At 42.5% G+C, this 20,259-nt stretch overlaps 1 protein-coding gene across 1 annotated transcript in view; it reads left to right on the top strand.

Moving 5' to 3' along the window:
• Positions 1-20,259, top strand: part of DCC (DCC netrin 1 receptor) — a gene marked incomplete at both ends in the record, with an annotated part of 597,951 nt that overhangs the window by 351,483 nt on the left and 226,209 nt on the right. The window contains 2 exons of the mRNA XM_082336600.1: positions 12,628-12,782; positions 14,313-14,433. Of these exons, the coding sequence (XP_082192726.1) occupies positions 12,628-12,782; positions 14,313-14,433 (276 nt within the window). The remainder of the gene's footprint in view (positions 1-12,627; positions 12,783-14,312; positions 14,434-20,259) is intronic.

Genomic DNA, 20,259 nt, shown 5'->3' with positions numbered 1-20,259 from the left:
TACCTGACAAAGATATGAAGAACATCCACTGTTGAAAAAGGACAAGTGTAGACTAGAAGTAAGATAATACTTTTTTTCTTAAATGAGAATAATTAATCAATAGAAGAATGTACCAAGGGCCGTGGTGTATTTTGTATCACTAGGAAAATATGAATGAGTTTCCTAAAATGTACACAGTAATTAAAAAGTGATTAATTCAGGAAAGTCCTACTCTGATTTATACGTTAGGTCGGACTAGATCATCGTAACATACCCTCCTGATAAGTCTGATCCACGTGCTCTCATTTTTCCCGTTGGTAAAATGACAGCGAGGTGTCAATCTCCTTCACTTGGGTATTGCAAACCCATTAATATCTACAGGCGAAACGTGTCACAGCAATTAAACTATTATTACTTTTGCATCAAAGGTTAAGGCAGTTGGAAGAACTGAACTGCCTGTGACACTGGCTGACAGTAATTCAACTCGCTCGATCCGTTCAAGCTACATTTGTGCGGTTTGTGGTATATCAACGCTGAGATTTGGAAGCAGCGCGCTGGAGGACATTGTGCAGACATAGAACGCACGTTGCTTTAGTCTGTTTAATTTATATCAGTTTTTAAACATTAACGTGTCTTATCCTGGGGAAGAATTGAACAAAGCATGGTGTTTTCTAAAACCTAGCTCTTAGTTTTCATTTATTCCCCCTTTTCTGGTCGCCCTCTGAGCCGCGTAAGTGTGTTTCGGGAGGCGCCATCCTCCGTTGGCTTGGCGCTTGGCTGGTGCCAGCTTGACGTGGTCTCCCCCAGATGCGGGACGCAGGGCGGCGGGAGGCGCGCTGCCTTCATCCCGCCCTTCTCCCTGCTTTCCTGAAGCAACCCACGTTCCTTTTTTTCTCCCTCTGTTTTGGTGGTCGCACACAGGGAATCTGGGGAAAGAGGGCTAGAGCAAGGTCTCTATGGCAGTCTTCACCCCATTCCATCTCGCCGTGTGGTACAAGAGCTGTCAGCTGCTTTAGTTCTGCCTTTTGGGTGAATTAATGGAAAACTAAGAGTTATGCTTTTGGTTCCTGGAGTAGGCGACTTAGCTGCTATCAAGAGAATAGCTATTTGATTTATATTTTGGTGAACAGTGCGTGTATACCTCGGTCGCTTTTATTCTCGGTGACCTTGGATTACTTAAAAATCATTTGACGTTTTTGCTTGCTAATCGAATTAGAGCTTGTTGATTCCTTTCTCTTTGATCAAAATGCAACTGCCTCACCCAGAGCAGCAGCAGCGGGGGGTGTAATGGAGTGCCTGTAGCTGCAAGGGCTACTTGGAGTCCCTTTCATCTATCTGCACATCACTTTTAGTGCCGACAACGAAGGTCATCCCGCGCCAGAGCAGCCGGTAGAGCGGCAGGTTCGTGCCAGCTGCACCAAAAGCATCCTCAGTCTTTTCCATAATTCATAATCTGCTTTTGCTCGCATTTATGTGCAGAGTTGGCAGGTAGGATTGTTAACCAAATAAACCAAAATAAATCTGCCTAGTGTATGCTTTTAGTTTTTAAACTAAATGGAGCTTTTAGATGCTTTCATTAAGACCTAGCGCTTGCTAGCTGTTAGCCTTATCTCTACAAGGAAGACAAAATGACTTTTTATTTATTTAAAGGCTGGTATGGACAGACGTATCCACTAACTGGCCTGACATCTAAAATGAGAGCTGGTGTCAGTCTGATGTAGAGTGGAGCAGGGTACATTTTCACTTGACTTCTGAGCATGATAACCTGGCAGTGACCACCACGGCTCCCGTCCTGCGCTTCCCGACTCTTCCTTAATTATGTGGCGGGGAGATAAAACTCATATTGTCAATTTAAAAAGAGCTTACTTTGTTCACCTGGCTGGGATGAGGAGCAGTTCCTTCTCAAAGAAGGTGACCCCTGGGGTTAGGAGGCAGGTAAATCATAGAATCATAGAATCGTTAAGGTTGGAAAAGACCCTTAAGATCACCGAGTCCAACCGTTAACCCAGCACTGCCAAGCCCACCACTAAACCATGTCCTCGAGCACCACGTCTACCCGTCCTTTAAATACCCCCAGGGATGGAGGCTCAACCCCTGCCCTGGGCAGCCTGGGCCAGGGCCTGACAGCCCTTTCGGGGAAGAAGTTTTTCCCAATATCCAACCCAACCCTGCCCTGGCGCAGCTTGAGGCCGTTCCCTCTCGTCCTGAGGACTGGGAGAGCTCTGGCATCGCACCCTGCAGACTGCTGCTATCTTGTCCTTGACCTGGGGGCTGTGGTAGCTGGGAAGCCAGCAATTCCTCGTGAATATTTTTTTTTAAAATGGAATCGGAAGGTCTTTATTACTTTCTGGCAGTGACTTCTTCATTCTCTCTGTTCTACCCAGCTTAGTTTGTAAAACCTTTCACGCACAGCTCAAATCTTTCTTTTCCAAGGTACTCATTCTGAGCATCTGTCCTCCGTTTGTGGTAACGATTTTGTTTGAATGGAGTTAATTTAGAAGTTGATGTACCAGCCTAAAGAAATGATATGAGAATCCACCCATTAATTTGCCAGGTACATCAAAGGGTCTGAAAGTATAGTAAGCATCATAACAGACCGCAGTAACATGTCCAATATTATGTATACTGCTGTAATATATATCCTGTCTTATCTGTTTGCTTCTCAGTTTCTCATTTCCCTTTCTTTTAAGACAGGGTGATAAAATGAAGATTGAGGCCGTACAAATAAATAGCTCAAAAATCAGCACCTTTTCAGCATACTTTCTCGATATGTTCCTCTTGCAGAGTGACAAACTGTTGCCAGTCTTTTGTATTGGATCTCCTCCAGGCAGAATTTCAGTCTGCCAGGCAAACTACCCACGGGGTGATTCCAGTGGATTAACGGCTTAATGTACGTTTTGGGTTGTTCCAGAAACCGGCTTGCGTACTTTTGTAAAGGTTTTTGATATGTGATCAACTGGGGATTTTGTTTGCTTATAAGAGAAAAGTGGTTTGGTGAGTAATAGAATGCAATTAAAGCAAGGAAAACACAGAGGGGCTGCGATACTTTTTTAAAAAAAATATTTTATTTTCTTTTTTTGCGCTTCCAAGAGCGGAGGAGGCTTTCAAGGTACAAGAGTGCTTTCCTTGTTCTTTTGGGGTGTGACGATGAGCCTGAGCAAGCTCAGCTCCATGTTCTGCCCGTGTGCAGACCTGGCCGAGTCGCTGCGTGAATCCAGTGAGCTACTTTCCGTACGCCTCCAATTCTTGGTAGTTTTATTTGGAAATTGTGCTACTGAATTAAAAACACTGCATTGGCCAGGATAAGTTTCTAAAGGCGCCTTCTGTGAGCAACTCCCAACGTGTTGTACTTCTTGGTGTTGTTTTTCCCTCCCTCCATGCATTTTTTTATCTCAGTGGAGTCTCGTTTCCCCAGCCTGTCGTTATGGGTTTTGCAGCCCTCGGATATAATGGAAAATAATATGAAAACATTGACAAGAAGTGGAGATTAATGGCAGGGGAGCTGCGGTGGTGCCTTGCCCCTGGCTGTGCCACCACCTTCCCTCCGGCCCGGCTCGTTCGCCCCAGGGAAAGCTACGAAACGTCCCTCTACGCCAACGCTGCATTGCAAAAGTGGAAAAGCGACGAAATTGTGAATAACAACAAGAAAAAAAGCCTTTATTAGAGATCAGGACTGCTACAGAGAGGGTAATAAACTCATACAGTGCTCCCCTCGCTTCTACTGTATTTCTATCTGTTTTCAGCCTCTCCAATTTTCTTTTTGATGAGGTTACAGCAGTTGCTTTTAACCTTAATGAGGAGTGCTGGGGGAGGAGGAGAGCTGTATGGAGCGGGGTGGTGCTGGCTCATTAACTGACCCGCTCTCAAACGAGAGCCGGTCCCCGCTGCCCAACGGGGCTCCAGTGACAGCAGCCTCCGGCTGGTGTGGCTTTACTGGCTGCAGTCACGGCGAAGATGTGCAGATCCCGAGTTTCGGAGAGAAAAGTCCAAAAATAATCCTGGGAAATCCGTCCTGCGAAGAGGCGGCTTTCTCTTCCAGCTGGAGAGGGAAGGGAGTCTTAGATATACAGAAATCTCACAGGAACATCTATTCATTACACTGGCTTTTAATTATCTGTCACTGATATGTTACATGACCTTGAGCAAGTCATTTACTCTATGTGTGTGTATCTATCTGTAAAATGCTTGTGAATTATTTAATGTCTATAAATTGCTTTGAGATCCCAAAATGAAATGCGTGATAGTTGCAGTTATCGAGTCTGATAGCATGGTGTGTGCTGGTGTCAGCCCGAATCTCAGCAAAGAGCTCCGGAAAAGATCCTTTGCCGGTCCTTGATGGACCGTGGGGAACAGGAGAGGGATCGTGCAGCATCCAGGGTCAACAGTTATTTTTCTGTCTAACCACAAATATTGCCTCTTGCACAGATGCACAGGAGGAAAAGTTGTAGAATATTCTGGCGTTTTTGTTTTTTCTTGGGTTTTCTTGATGAGATGAAGGTTGGTGCCTACAAGTACTTGAGTTAACTCAGAGTATCTTGATGTTTTTATGAAGGGAAAGGAAGAAAAAACACCAAGTGTGCCTTCTGAGACCTTGGAAAGTCTTTGTGGCCTCATGTTATGTTTCAGAGTTTTGCGTTCCCGTTAACGTAATATCCATTTTAGGCTATCCTTAGGCACACAGGCAAAACGTTATTTCAAAAAAAAAAAAAAAAAAGAAGGTAATTCAGCTCTATCTGCAACTTTCTTTCAATCTAATTTTCTCTTTCATGTTATTTACTCAAAATGTAGCTAATTGTCGGTATCATATGAGCCTTTGAAAGCCTGTTCCGTGATGCATGTGTTCCTATTATCCAGGGGTTGACAGAAATAACGTTAATGCATCTAAAGATAAAGTTTGACCCAATACACAATTATGAAATGCTCATTTGTTCCTAGGGCAGATGGTGTGTGGTCAATAACTGTTGTCTGTACTATAAGTCATAAAGGCAGCAATAAAATAAAATCTTTAGGTAGTTATAAATTGACAAATATCGGTGACCTTAGTTTTCTCTTCCCAGGCTGTCCATTATCGGGGCATTACGTAAAAGGAACATTTATTAGCGTCCCGCTTCTGTGGTCTCCAGCCAGGCAAACCCGTTCAGGAGCTGGACCAACGTTTTTACCTGTTACAAGGGGCAGGGATGCTTTATTTTATCTTTATGTTGTTTTTAACTTGGTGGTCATATGTGAAACAATGTTTTAATGGGGAAAAATCCTCTCTCCGTGGCTAACGTCTCTACTGGGGGTGGGGAAGTCCTTGTATTTCGTAAGTCCTGCGGAATATTGTTGTTAAAATAACATTTTAGTATTAGGATCCATTTGAAAGACTGAATTGTTTATAAGCTCAGAAACTGACAGACATTTACGTTAATCCTGAAATATTCTGCACTGTGGTAGAATATGGTGGTCTACAAGGTGGCTAGGTTTTGTTCAATACTGCTCGTAGAAATTATACGGAGCGTGCTCTACAGAAACTTGTCGATGAGCGTGTGCACGCGTTCCCTACCCAGACCTTGAAACTTGCCCTCCATCGACCTGGTTTCAATACTTTTTCAACTGTACAGGCTTTTTCTGTGAGGTTGAACACGTATAACTGCTGCGTCTGCTCCTCAACGCTGGCGTTGCAGTAGCCCAGCAGCAGCCAGATGGAGCTCCCGGCGCTTTCACAGGATCGTGATCCACCTTGCTGAACTTATTAGGGCCTGGCTACCAGGAGGGCCATAAAGTGGGAGCTGTTATTAGCCACCTGACCATGCAAACTTCCCCCCCCTCCCCCCAAAAACCCAAGAGGGATTTTTTTTTTTTATGTTTATTTTTTTTTATTTTATTATGAGACCCAGATTATGCCCTTGGCAAGTTTTTAAAAAGAATTTTTAGGAAAAAGGCAAATGACACAAAGCGGCAACGTCTCTGAGGAAGAAATATTTTGCAATAGGAATTTCTTCCTTGCTTCCTGATCTATGAATGAAATCATTATTGATGTGATGGTCTAATAAAATCCTATTTTCTTACCAGCCTCTTTCTACTTGCTTCTCATTGAGGTATGGTCCTGGGGTCTGAAAAACTTTACAAGTAATCTTATCCCTTTTGAGTTTTCATGGGGTAGCTGCAATTTGAACCAATACGGAGACAATAACGAGTTTGCCTTACATCAACAGTGTCGCCTTTTCCTCTGCGTTGGGGTGAGGGGCTGGCTCCTACAAATCCATGGGAAAGTACCTATTTATTTAGATAAGATCACGCCTTTTAGCAGTTCGAGTATAGCACAGGTCATCAAAGCGTTTCAGAAGGATTTCTACCTTTGGAAGCAGAAGGAGGAGCAATGTTAAGCTTTGCTTTTCTCTGTATTTTCTGGATGTAATGATGAAGAATCTTCATAATTATTTCTGAAGCTGAAATTGTATTTTTCCTTAAGCGTGTCGTCAGCGCACTCATTAATAGGAGTACGTTTAGTAACGTCGGCAATGAAGAGAAAACCTCTTAATTTGATTATTTTTCATTTATATAGTGATAGAGTGGAGAGATTAGCAGCTTTTCAGTTGGCTAAAGCTTGCCGTAGGAAAGGCCAAGCGGGAAACAAGCGATGATGTTTTCTGTCCTCTCTCCTCTGGTGGATTTTCCGCTTTCTTAGCCTTTTCTCCTCAGCCTGTTAAGCTTCCAGTATTTTACTGTACGGATGGGTTTGAAACCATGGGCAACTTTGGAAGTTTCCAGCCTGCTCCAAGTTACGCTGAGGGTCAAGGATACGTTTTGCTGAGCCGCGGCACTGAAGATTCAGACTGATCAAAATACATCTGTCATACGTTCAGTACAAAGCGGGATGCGTGTCTCTGGTGAGAACGCTTTGACTACAGAAGCCCTGCTCCAGGGGCGGGAGTTGCCTCCGCATCTTCTCCTCTTCCGTGCCCGCCTGATTGCGTTGATGTATCATTTGAATTTTTGGTGGCTCAGTTCTTTTTCTCTTGGGAACCGTGAACTTCTGCTGTTCTGCGGTAGTGGTACGAGCTGACCTGCATGTTGAGAACTAAAGAAGCATGAAAATAATCTAAATCATTAAATAAGACAAGCAATACCTTTATTTAGGTGAAGAATGCAGTTTTACCTAGAACAACAGCTTCATTTCTCTTTTATTTCTAAAGTCTCTGAGGGGAGATACATTGAGATCGTATTGTCTTTCTGCCTGTCAGGCACAGATTTTAGAGTAAGACAAGGATACAGACCTGTGGTAAGAGACAGAAAGATAATAATTTTAATTTACTCTTTTTCAAAGACACATTAATGGAGTTTTAGGGCTTTTTTGTTCCTCACGCTCTTTCCAGAGCACTGTGCATAGTTACCACCACTCATAGTTTTTTTCTTTAACTTCTTGCAATAATAACGCAGTCCCTGAATTACCATATATAACAGGGAAGAGTAGTAAATATATATATATATATATATATATATATATATATATATAAAAATATGTTCATATAAAAATCCAATTCTCCTGTCATTTTTAGATCTGGAGGAACTCTGTTGGCTTTGAGGTGCTGACTCCCCTTAAGGCAGGCACAACCTGACACATTCACTCGATGTAACTTTATTTTAAATTCACGGTTTGCGCAAGTTAGCAGTGAAAAGTACAAGGGTTTGTTGTTTTGTTGTTTTTTTTTTTGTTGTTGTTGTTTTTTTTTTTTTTTAAAGGATTTGAATCTATGAGGTGACAAAGCCACCCTTTACGTACATGCAATTGAAAGTCTTCCCCTTCAGAAGGCTGACAGGGTTGGGCACTCGCTGACAGCAGTTATCTTTCTTGGGTCAGTAGAAACACATTCCTTATTCAAACATGCAAAGAGAAGACACTTTGCATTAAGAAATGCTGGCATTTCTCCGAGTTAAAATTGTTTCCTTTTGTCGCAAGGTCAGCTGTCATCTCGCAAAAGGTATTTCTAGAAATGAGGGAGGTCATCCCAACACGCGGCTCTCTAAACTAGCTGTTTCTGCTGGCACGTGTTCGATTAGTCCCTGAGTCTCTGCTACAGGCTCATTACAACCAATCTTTGACATTTTTGGTAATAAACGCAGCCTGCTGAAGTCCTTAAAGGGCAAAGCCCATTTGTTCGAAGCCGGTGTTTGAGACGCGAGACCCGCACCCGCTTTCCGCCGCATCGCCGAATTCCCACGCAGCCTTTCGAGGAGTTATTTAGAAGACGGTGCGGAATGACGACGTGCTTCGGTACCGCCCTGCAAACAGGCCGGACTTCAGAGCACCTTCTTCACCCGAGGGACCTTCGGGCAAGTGAAGGTCAGGGCTGTAGGGTGATCTTTACAGAAGTATACGCTTTAAATGTAGTTTTCAAATTTGCTTTTTTTCTTGCGCTGCGGAAAACGAAACACTCTTCCTCGCCCGGAGGTGTCGGGGATCTGCTGGCACGTGGATAAATTCTTGCATTTTGAATTTCAGAGCCTGCGATACCAGGTACTGATGTGCTGTCTGCTAAGGGACAACCTCGGTAACCGAGCACCCTCCAAGTGCCCTTGCTGTAGAACTTTACACTTCTGTGTACGCTTTTATACAAAACTACTTAGCTGCAAAATAGCTCCGATCTTGTATTTCATTTAAGTTACACCACTCACACGAATAGAAACCCTCCCGAGTCAGTAGGGTTGCACACTGGGGTCTGTCCTAATCCTTTAGCCGAAGCTGTTTAGTGAGGACTTTGATACTACTTGCTGATATGAATTCTGTTAAAGCCAAAATCTCGCGGCCATCTTTTATAGATCTCCATTAACCTTTTAGGGTTTTTCCTCCCTTTTTTGGTACAGTATCTAGTATAAAATACCCTCAGTCTGCAGCTGGGGCGTTTTGATAGGGCTGGGTTGACGCGAAATAATGAAAATGAGTTTTTAGGAAAGTGTTTTCATCCTGATATGGAATGAGCGTAACCTTCTGAGATGTTATTTTAAATTATTTTTGTCCGAAGATAGATTTTTAAGGCTTTCACCCAGAGCCAGGGCAATGTATGATATAAGCATCCTACAGTGCGAGGCTGCTCTGGAAAAAATCTCACTGAACTCCCACTTTTCAACAATTCACAGGCATTTTCTGGGGAAAAAAAAAAAAAAACAAAAAAAAAAACCACACAACAAAATTCTGTGAAACATTGTAAGTTTTGGGGGGAAAAAAAGTCTGCAGTTTGTTCAAGCTTTTTATATTGCCACCATATAATTAGAAGGAACATGAAAACAGCACGTGTTTTTATTTCCTTTGCAACCCTCCTCACCAGCCTTTCTTCACATATGCACGCCTTTAAAATATTCAGTACTGAGAAAAAGCACAGAGCGCGCAAATATGGCAGCGTTTGACATTTATTGATATATAAAATATTTATAGAATGTATATTTATAGTGCTTGACATTTTATATATACATGCATCCATATTTCCAGTCTAAACGTGTTACATCTGTCTGCTTTAGGGTCTTAGGTTGTCCTTATTTGTGGTGCCTTACCTGTGTTTAATAGTGCATAATTTCGACCAAAGTAATTATGCAAATTACTCGCTTTAATGGTGTCCTTAGGAAAAATAGGTAGGCACACCTACCCCGCTGTAGGAAAGGTGTTGATGAGTGCGTTATAATTGCTAAATTCATCCATTTTGTATGAAACTCAACACCCAGATACGCATATACCGAACATAAACCATAAAAAAAGCAAGCACCGAGCTTTCTAGCAGTCTAGAAAAATGCCAAATATTAAAAAAAAGGGGAGAGAAGTGGGGGGAGAGGAGCAACAGTTCTGGTGGAGGGAGGGAAAAGCTGCTTGCCAGCGGGGTCAGGGTCCTGGAGCCTGTGCGTCGTAAAGAATAACTGGCAGGAATCGATGAATTACCAGTCTATAAATTAATTGCAGGCTTCTGGTGACATCGCAATAAACCACACTAATGAAGATTGAGTAGTTTATGATTTTGTCAGAGCTCTGAAAACTTATATGGTTTGTAAACTACATAGATACTGATGTTTTTGTGTGAGTTTGTTGAATAAATTATACTAGGACTCTAGTTAAAAAAAAAAAAAGTGTTAAAAATTAACATATGAATGTGATTCTGTCTTAAATTTTTTTCTTCAGCTTTTTCTTACCCAAATGGCTTTGTTTCTTTTTCCTGGAGCCATCCTATTGAATGCTGATTCTTCATAACTCCACCACTAAATTGTCTCTTTTTGTATATCTCTAGCGTAAGCGATACTATTTTTTGAAAAAACCTCTTGATCAGCATCCTAGTTACCGGTATTCTCTTATGAGTGATGTTTTGTTTGAAAAATCATCTACAAAATTTCCTGCCTTGTGGCTGTGTGGTCTGGAGCCCCTGATTTAATGTCTGTCCGGCCGCAGAGCAAGAGCAGCCCAGCCTGGAGCGTTGCCGATCCAAACGCGTGCATCCATCTGAGCCTTTTTGATGGGAAATTAGGCAGCTAAGTTAATCAGGACAGCTCATCAGTTTTAATTTGCACGCGTTGAGTTTGATCCGAACTGGATCGGGAGCTTCTAGGTATCCTAAATTATTAAATATATGGTAAACAAGGACCGATCCGAAAGGGGAATAGAGAAGATGGGGTATGGGAACAGTGCTGGAGGGGCCCAGGGCAGATGCTTAGGTAATTTTAGCTCAAAAGCAGAACCAATAGCGAAAATCAAGAAAATGCTGGCGTAAAAACTTTGCAGCCTTACTTTGATCTGCTTGGGTTTATGCATTATACGCAGTTGTAAAATAAAATAATCTCATGTTCTCGAAAGTATTTCTACCTCATTGCGCACGCAAGTTTGGAGAGCACTCGGGATTAATTGGGAGTGCATGATTGAAGAGGCGATGATGTCTAGGACTCTGTCTTCATTTATTACCAAAGCTGAAAACTCTATTGTCAATTAAAAAAAAAAAAAAAAGTTTTGCAGTTAAGGTGATGAAATGCAAACCCTGAGGAACACAATTTTTATGTCTGCCATAGTATTCCTACCGGCCACGGCTTTGGTTGCTTACACAACGCGTTCATACGTTGCAACTGTGTTTTCCTTATTTTCTGTCTCCCCAATGAGACGTTTTGGTCCGATGTGCAAAAAACCCACATTAGTATATTGAGTACTCTATAATAGGCTGCTCTATATCATACCTAAGTAGACAAGAAAAATGAGGGGTGTACTTTTGCCCTTTCACTGGTAGCTTGGCTAGTAGCACCTCTTAGTGTCCAACTCCTACGAGTTCAAAAACATTTGTGGATATCACAGGTATTGTAGAAATAGGAACCGGAGGAAAAAAAAAAATAAAAAACACTGGGAAATTAATCATTTTGTTTGCAGAGAGAAGTTTGAAAACTAGAAAGCACGAAGCCATGTACTAAATCGGAAGCTTGAAATTAAATCCCGAATCGCTCTTTGGGTGAGCGGGGTCCTCCCGGAGCGCCGAGGGAGGCTGCGAAGAAACAGAATTTGATGGCGTAATTGAGGAGCGCGCCGTAATCCTTGCAAACGGGGGGCCTGAGTTAGGCAAGCGTGGGCAGCCTTGATTCGAACGTTTCTTAGCTTCTGTGCAATTTCTTTTGTAATCTTCGCCTTCTTTTAGTTTAGAGGGTTTGGGGGTATTATGGCTTTATAAATACTATAATCAGACATCGGGAGTGATGGCTCAAGAAATACAATTGGATTTTCTGTCTGAAATGATAAGTCATGGATGGTGCTTGGAAATGAATCTATTCTGCCTTCCTGGCAACTATGGATGTTCAAAACAGAGACCACCATTCCCCTACAAAAACTGGCAAAATGTCCGTGTGCCGCCGAGTTCTCGCGTGTGTTTTTCAGTGCGATGCTGGGGGGGGCTCATTAGAAATATGACGTTATTAACAGTTTTCCTCAAATTGCTAATTTCCATCATCCTAGTTTTACAATAATGACGAAATTAAATTAAATTAGCATATCACAGCATACTGAAAAACTGTGAATACATTATAGTAATACAAGGCAACAGATAATTGCTAGCTTAATAAGAATTCATTTTCAGCAAAGATAATTCAACCTTTTTCTTCTTCCAGTCGCTGGGGACAGATTTCCTGCTTATTGATTACCTCCTCATCTTCTATAAACCCAGCTAGAAGTCCTCCTTGGTTATGTGAAAACATCTCTAAATACTTCTAATTCTGTATCGTTTGTCAACGGTCTTGTCTTGTACCTGTGTGTGCCTGTCCATACGTTGACTTGTTGGACCTTGTTACGTACGCAGTTGGCATCTGATCCTTTGAAAAGAGCGAGATTTTATTACCCTATCCTCACTTAGTGAGAATTATATATATATTTTGTTATACATAAGCCTTACGTGCCTTCTAAGTTGAGGTTTTAATTCTTTTGGCAAAAACAAAGATGTTAACATCAACGGTTTGAGCGTATTTTCTAGAATAAATGCTTTCCCTAGTATTTAATTTTTAATAGGCTCAGTGTTAAAGAGAATAAATTGACTTACAGATATGTTTTCTATTTATGTCTAATATTCTTCAGGCTTATTGAAATGATTTACTTGCTAAGCCTTAATTTATATCCACTTGTTGCCACTTTCATTTTTTTTTTTTTCCCCATCTTTTTTGCAGTTCCACCGTGGTTTTTAATTCGCCCTTCAAACCTTTATGCCTACGAGAGTATGGATATTGAGTTTGAATGTGCCGTGTCTGGCAAGCCTGCTCCTACGGTGGAGTGGATCAAGAATGGAGAAGTGGTCATTCCCAGCGACTATTTTCAGATAGTGGTAATTATCTGGCTTTTACTTATTAGAAATTTTATTTTTTTGACTAAGTTGTGAAATGTATTCTGATATTTGATCTGATCATTGCCATCATAAAAATTATAGGTCTTCCCAAAGAAAACAAAATTTCTGCTGTCCCCTAACACAAATAAGGCACGTTGAGCTGTGTTAGGTCAAGTATGTTGACATTGTCTCCCAGTTTTAGTGAGAGCTGAACCTGGTCTTCTCATGGAGAAGTAACAGTGTCAGGTCGTACTCTGAGTTGCTATTAATAATACCGTTTACCACGTGTTAATGACTTGCCTTACCGACCATTTGTCGCTGGTGAACAAACATAGTAGATCTCTTCTCCAAGGAAATTGTAGGGCTTAAAAACAGTGAGGATCATTTGACGTAATTACAACTTTTCAGAGAGAATTGTTGTGCGCCCTACCCAAAGTAACATCCCCAGCCAGGACTCCAACCTCTTTTAGTTTAAATGTCACTGTTATATGGGCTACGAATTCATGCTGTTTTCTAAACGGGTTGATTTAGCTGGCCTCTCCGGAAAGCAGTGTCACTTGGAAGTGAGCCGAGATGTTGGGGAACACCCCTGAAAACTTCAGCCACTATGAAGATGTCCACAGGCCACGAGGTGCCGCTTGTTCAGAGACGTGGCTTGCTTCACCGCTTTCGAATTTTTCACCTTGTAACAAATAATATTGATTATCATCCTGTCTTTTAATTACCTATCCAAAAAAAAAAAAAGGTTCTTTCTCATGTGGTTTTCATGCAGGATAGACTTATTCTGCCATATACAAGAGCAAATTCAATCTTTTTTTTTTTTATACATCATTGCTTATTAGAAAGCATCCAGAAGCTCTCCAAGGAAAGGACAGCTCTATTGCTGTCGCGGTTGTGTGGTGGAAGCGATAGAAAATTATTTCACTTCATAGTTAACGGAAGGTACGTTTCAGCCAGAGCATATCTCTCACTTGAGATTTTTTACTCAACATAATTGGTTTCTGCTTGTGCTAACAGAAATTAAAAGTTAAATCTGTTTCAAATGAAGTAAGCGTAGAGTGACCTTTTCTTGAGGATCTCCAGGCCTCAAGCCATAAGGAGGGTTTGACCTTCAGAACAGTATTTGTTCAAAGATGCAGAAGTTGAAAGTTCTTCTAAATCTCCCCTGCAGCAAAGGGCCAGGACAAAATTCAGAGCGCTACTCGAGCGATGGCTGTAATTTGGAGCTTAAGTCTTGAGAAGGGCGTCGGACAGACTCTGTGCAGGAAAGGGAACTCACCCTTGGGCCGTAGGCACCATCAAACAAAATGCAAAGACCGCAAGGCGTCGAGAGAGTCCTGATGAAAGGGCTTATGGATACAGCCCTCTAAGGACCAGGGCTGTGTAAGCTGGAGCTGAGATTACGTACACAGTACCATGTTTCGCAGAATAGCTGTTCTGGAAAGGTTTTATAATTCGCATTCACTTTGGATGGTGTTTTTCTAATTAATTCTCTCCCCTTCCTTTCTTTTTCTTTTGCTGTTTCTCTAGGGTGGCAGCAACTTACGGATTCTGGGCTTGGTAAAGTCAGATGAAGGTTTTTATCAGTGTGTAGCTGAAAATGAAGCTGGAAATGCACAGGCCAGTGCACAGCTAATCATCCCAGAGCCTGGTAAGATGCGAAGGACGAACAGAATTGTAGATGTAATTAATGCTATTAACATAAAAATCCCAAATGAGCAGCTACTATTCTTTACTCCCTCTTACTTATCCAGCTGGCTGGCTGTAGTTAAAAGCGTGTCCAGGCTATCAGATAGCTTGAGGCATTTTGTTCGCTGGGGCAATTACAAATGCTGGCCTTGGTTCTAGAAGTGACTCTGGAGGCCAACTAAACCTGCATCAAGAGCCAACGGCAACGTCTTACTGTCTGGCGGTGGGCTTTGTCCTGCTGAAGTGTGAGAAGGTGATCACAAATGGGTGAGGTGATGGAAGAAAGTAGCCCATAAGCAAATAGAGAATTATATTGTACGTAGTTCTGCATTGAGCCGTTGTAGAACGTTTGTCTTGGGGAAAGGGAAGGGAAGAAAAAGAGCAGTTTGGCAGTGCGGTGTCAAGTGCAGCCAGCTGTTGAGATCAGAAGGTTTTTGTCTACGTGCTGGAAGGATGAAATTTTGTTGTTGTTGTTGTTGTTGCTCTGAAATTAATAGGTGTTTGGTTTTATGGACTGCACTGTGCAGCAGCATAAGTGTTTACTGCTTTATGGGTTTTTAAGTAACAGAAAGATGTCTTCATCTTAAGCTAGATGATATGTAAAACATGGATAAAAGCCTGTCAAAGTTTCTGGGTTGTAAATGATTAATGACCTGCGCTGGGCTGCAGGTTACACCTCCTGCTTCTCATGGATTATGCCAGTAAGCGGAGAACAAGAGAGCATGCCGAAGCGTTGTTCGTTCTGCGATTTGGACTGGGAAGAGCAGAATCTTGGTAGGCCACAAATACTCAATCGAGACAGCCCTACAGTTAATCAGCCTGGTAGCTCGTACCGTAGAATTTCTTTGGGAAATCCCTTGAAAAGTTTCCACACCGCATCAGTGTGAAGTTTTAAAGCTTTGCCAAAAATCTGGCCTTCTGGAAATAGAGAAATAAGCATGGCCGTGGTCCTCGTTCTTGTTAGCTGCAGCAGTCTGACTCTTAAGGATTCCTGTCTGAACACTGAGCAGGAATGTTTGCTGAGATCCATCAGAGTTCACTCCTGCAAGCTGCTGTGTTACGAGCACTATTTTCCAGCGTGGTTCCAGGCAGCGCGGAGGGAGGTGGCGGTACCGCGTGGCCATAGCCGAGATCATCTGGTAGGCAAAAGTGAGGAGTAAGCACCACTGGAAGCCTCAGATCCCCAGTTTGCAAAGTCCCCTTTCATGCAAGTACTTAAGGCGAATGAAAATGGGAACAGGGCTAAGGTTTCTCCCTCTGTTTTCTGTCGTGGTCCCGAATGAATGGCTGAAATTGGATTTTGCACATCTTTGAAGCTCTCCTCCCTCTTATTCCTTCTCCCTTGAGTTTCAGCATCTCCTTTATAAACCTCTTTTCTTTATTTGCTCTCCACTGCCTGAAAGCAACTCCAGTAGCAACTGGGGAATTGTCAGAGACCTCTCAGCTCCTCTCTGCCTCTTACCTAGATGCTCATGCCGCAGACGCTTTGCAGCCATGAAGCTATGCAGCTTAGTGGGAGATGCAGGAGGGGCGTAAATGGAGAAGAAATATAATGTCCATAGAGTCATTATTATGATCCTCCTCCTGCTAGCGCGACCCTCCAGCCTGCTCTGCAGTGCTAATTGGCTACCTGAGGTTGGTGGTTGGCTATCGGGATCAAGAAGCAGATATTTATTTGGGTTCCCACCTTCGTACGTGCCCTCCGCCTGGATCTTGCCAGATGAGCGTTTCCCTCTGTCCAGTCGCCAGAGGTGGTGATGAGGTTATCTTCCCTTAGGGATGAATGTGAAAACGAGAAGGCACTTACCAACTAGATTTCACTGGCAGAAAAAAGACGTCTCTGTGATACGGAGGAAGGCTGGCTGGGATCATCATCCCGCTCGGAAATAACCCGCTCCGCTTCACATCTCACCGTGGGGAGGTGCGGAGTTGTTTTGCCTTTGGTTTTCATTCGTTTTCTTGCTGCTTTCTTTTAAGCCGAATCTCCCGTTCGGTTTGTGGACTTGAATTATGGTTACACGCGTGAACATCTGAAGGAAACAGGCCATCTCCTGCTGTAGTGGGGTTTAATCTGGCGCTAGGATCATCCTGGGGGAAACTGGATAACTCATTGCTGCTCCCGGCTAGTCAGAGCAAGTGAAATGCTGTCCGTGAATTTTACGGTCTGTGTTGCTGTTTATTATGTTTGGCATTGGATTAAAATTAAAATAGACGAAAATGAAAAGAAAATCCTAAAGAGCTACGGGACACCATTGTAAACTGTCTCCGTTTCCCTTTTTAAGTGATGGATTACTTTTTTCTGGCTATTTAATCAGATCTTCAAACAATGCCGCTCCAACTCCTCCGAGATGAAGGGAGGGCCAGCAAGCACAGATGGCGGAGAAGCCAGCTATAAATACAAATGAAGCGGTGGGGCGAGCCGTGGCAGGAGGAACGTAGCCCCCTCTGCTTTGGTTTTGTTGGGCCACGCTCGGCACGCGTTTGGTGCTTAGCTTAAGCTCCGCCTGGCACCGCCGAGTAGCCGGGGCCTGGCCGGGGGGCTTCGCCAGGCGACGACCCAGCAGAGCCCACGCTTGCTGTTGGTGTGTTTTTATGAGACCCCAATGAAGTTTCAATATACTCATTAATAGCTATCATCCCTTTCTGCAGCCGTTAATAAGGCTCTGTTACTAGGGGTATAAATGGAGAAATGTTGAAGGCTTGTTTATTTATTTTATTTATTGAAAATAATTTGGACCATCCAGTGGGCTAAATATGTTGTGTATGTTCTTTTGGGGGATTTTGGAAGTTTTATTCAGGTGGAAGGGTATAATCAGGCTGATTGCTCCTACTACCGGTGGTGTTACGCGGACGTGTAGATTCACATCCACTCCTGACCGCCTTTAACTGTAGGACCTGAAGTAGCAGCACATAAGTTGGCATTAAAGCAAGTATAAATGAGCTCAGATTGAGACCAAATACACCCCTTGTAAAGGCTGTGATGCTAAATTGGAATTAGACAATACTGAAATGAGAAGTGAAAGCCAAACGGGCTGTGAGCTCACGCAGATAATAGCTTCCACTTTTAGTATTCCAGATGTGGCTATGGGATGCTCAAAACTATTTTGATGTGTGTTGCTTAGACTATAAAAAGCCAACGAGCTCCCTGAGAAATATAAAATTTCTGTCCTTTTAAACTGAGGTTATGACTGGAGAGGCGTTGTGCTTAATAGTGTATTATGCATTAGAGTGAAATAAGTGATAGTAGATGGTCTGCAGTACATGGATTAGTCCATAAATCAAAGTACATTTGTGGATTCCAGCACACTTGGGGAAAAGGCGCTTGGGATCGTTTCTTCTCCTTTTTCCATTCTTTCCCTTAACAACTTTAACGTTACCCTCTTTGGAAGAGATTGCTCACCAGTTTATAACAAGAAAAAAAAAAAGGCAACTTTAAATGCTTCTTATTTCTGTAAAAACAGAGCAAATGAGCCAGATTTAAGGATGTCAGTTCTCTCATCTCCAGCACACACATTCTGGGTTTCTCGGGCCACTCTGCCTCTTGGCTTCTTCTATTTCTGCTCCCTAACTCTGCTCAAGGGCGGTGGACTTTATACGGTCTACGGGAATGTGGGATCATATTGAGCAGGGACCAGGAATAAAGCTGACAGTATGTATTTCGGGTTACATGTACTGGAAAACAAATTGTCAGCAAGAAAAAGCAGATGAAAGAGAGCTCAGCTGACTGTCGTCTTTTTATAACTGTATAAAACCTGTTATTTGCACACCTAGGAAATGAATAGAGAACAGCGTGGTGGTGAGTGATGGACATGCATAACTTCAGATGAGGAGAGTGTCCCAGAGGAAAATCTTCCTATAAAGAGCTCCCAGACAGTTGTTTGCTTTATGCCGGTGGCTTCTCACAGATCCATCCTTCAGATATTCACGAGATGTGTGGAGGGATTGTTTTATTCTAGCAGGTGAAAGATCAGGTAAAGACAGCCCTGAAATAATCAACGTGTGTATACAGTAGGATAATTATTATGTTCCTGCAATAAATTCCTTGCTAGAAAAATCTTCAGCTTAGGAAGACACCCTTTCCCAGAGGCCGGTAAAAGTGGTGTAAATCAGTCTTCGCTCTCGGCGTTATAAGCGGTAGCTAATTTGGCAAACGAGGCAACAAAAAACGAACTCTTACGCGGCATAACTAACCAGCACCTGGGCTGCTTGCGCTGCCGCGCAAGGAGGGGCCGCGGCGCCAGAATTAGATGAAGAAGGGATTGCCTGCCCACCCACGGATGATCTCCAGATGTTTGAGGATGTCCAGAGATGGACGTTGCGGGGAGACGGGGAAGGGTAGAGAGAGCTGAAGCTCGGGGGTGGCCTGGTCCTCGATGGCTGGTCCCCATCGAGCGGGTGTTTAACGCCGAGCCCTGCTGCTCAGGCTCCGCTTTCTGCACCAATCACTTTGTCGGTTTTGTCACGTACTTTTTCTTTCTTTTGAATTCCTCTACTCACAAGTTGCGTAGCTCCTTCTCATGTCAGATTTTCAGCTTAGCAGCTAGCGGATTTCACGTTTTTTGCATGTGCAAAATCTCTGCGAAGACTTTGCATTTCCATCTAATAAGGCTTGGATTGGGAAATCTGTGAATTACTTTTCTTTGCTAAAGCAACAGGGGTTGACTCAAATAATTTTCAAGAACCTTTCTCTCTCCCTGAATTCTTATTACAAAACCGTTCTGTGAGGCACCATTTCCCCTCCCTTTATTATCATAAGTATTGTTTGGTATTATTTATAATTATATATTCTATTACTTATTAGTTATTATTTATAATTATAGTATAGTATTAGTTATAATTACTTCCCCATTAAAAAAACAACCACAAAATAAAATCTATCTCTATACTAAGAAACTGAGCTAGTGTCGGCATCAAAACTTTAGATTTTTAGTCCTTGGAAGTCTGTTGGAAAGCCAAACCACGTGCATTAATCTTGCTTATGGTAAGCCTTAAAATTAATCTGAAATAAACCCCATTATTTCAAATATCAGGAAAAACAGACGGGTGTTTTTTGTTTTTTGTTTTTTTTTTAACAATTGGTAAAACAGTGAAGAAGTAGTGATGAGGAATGCTCTTTATTAGAAATTTTAAAAAGAGGTTGGGTAGATGTATCTTTGTGCTAATAATCCCGATCCTGCCTTCGCAGAGGAAGCTGGGATGTGCCGTCTCTTCAGTCTGCTCTTTATACCCTGAATTAGAAACAGCAAATTTCAGAGCTACTTCACATTGTGTAGGCAGAGACAGAGCAGAAGAAAGAAGTGAGAGACTATTTCGAGATCCCACTCATAAATTTCAGAGTAGAAAATACATATATATATATATATAGGGTTTTTTTCCCCTCTAATGCAGAGAATGGTGGTTCTACTGGGATATGGAAATGTATTTATTTTCTGAAGGCTTATTTAGTCATGTGGTGCAAGTTGTACCGACCATATGGACTAAATAAAAGAGCGTGGGGGCAAAGTCCTGCACTGGACCAAGGACCCTTCACACTGCCAAGCTGATGGCTCGCTCGCTGCCTCTGGTTTGGACATTGCCAGGTAGCTCTTGGCTAGCAAATTTGTGCGTGGCTCCAGGGTGCTGTTCAAGGTTTTATGCTGTAAAAGCTGTGCTCTACTGAGCTGGAACACAACCCGGAGTATTTAAGACGCTTTGAAATGAAAGAAATCATGCAAAGTTGTAAATATGCCTTAGGGATATGAGGTGTAACCTTCCATGGGATGCAGCTCCAAGGATGATGTAGCCCAGA

This window comes from Platalea leucorodia, assembly GCF_965183815.1.
Source record: "Platalea leucorodia genome assembly, chromosome: Z".
Classification (NCBI taxonomy): Eukaryota; Metazoa; Chordata; class Aves; order Pelecaniformes; family Threskiornithidae; genus Platalea; species Platalea leucorodia.
This window is presented reverse-complemented; position numbering and strand designations above follow the sequence as displayed.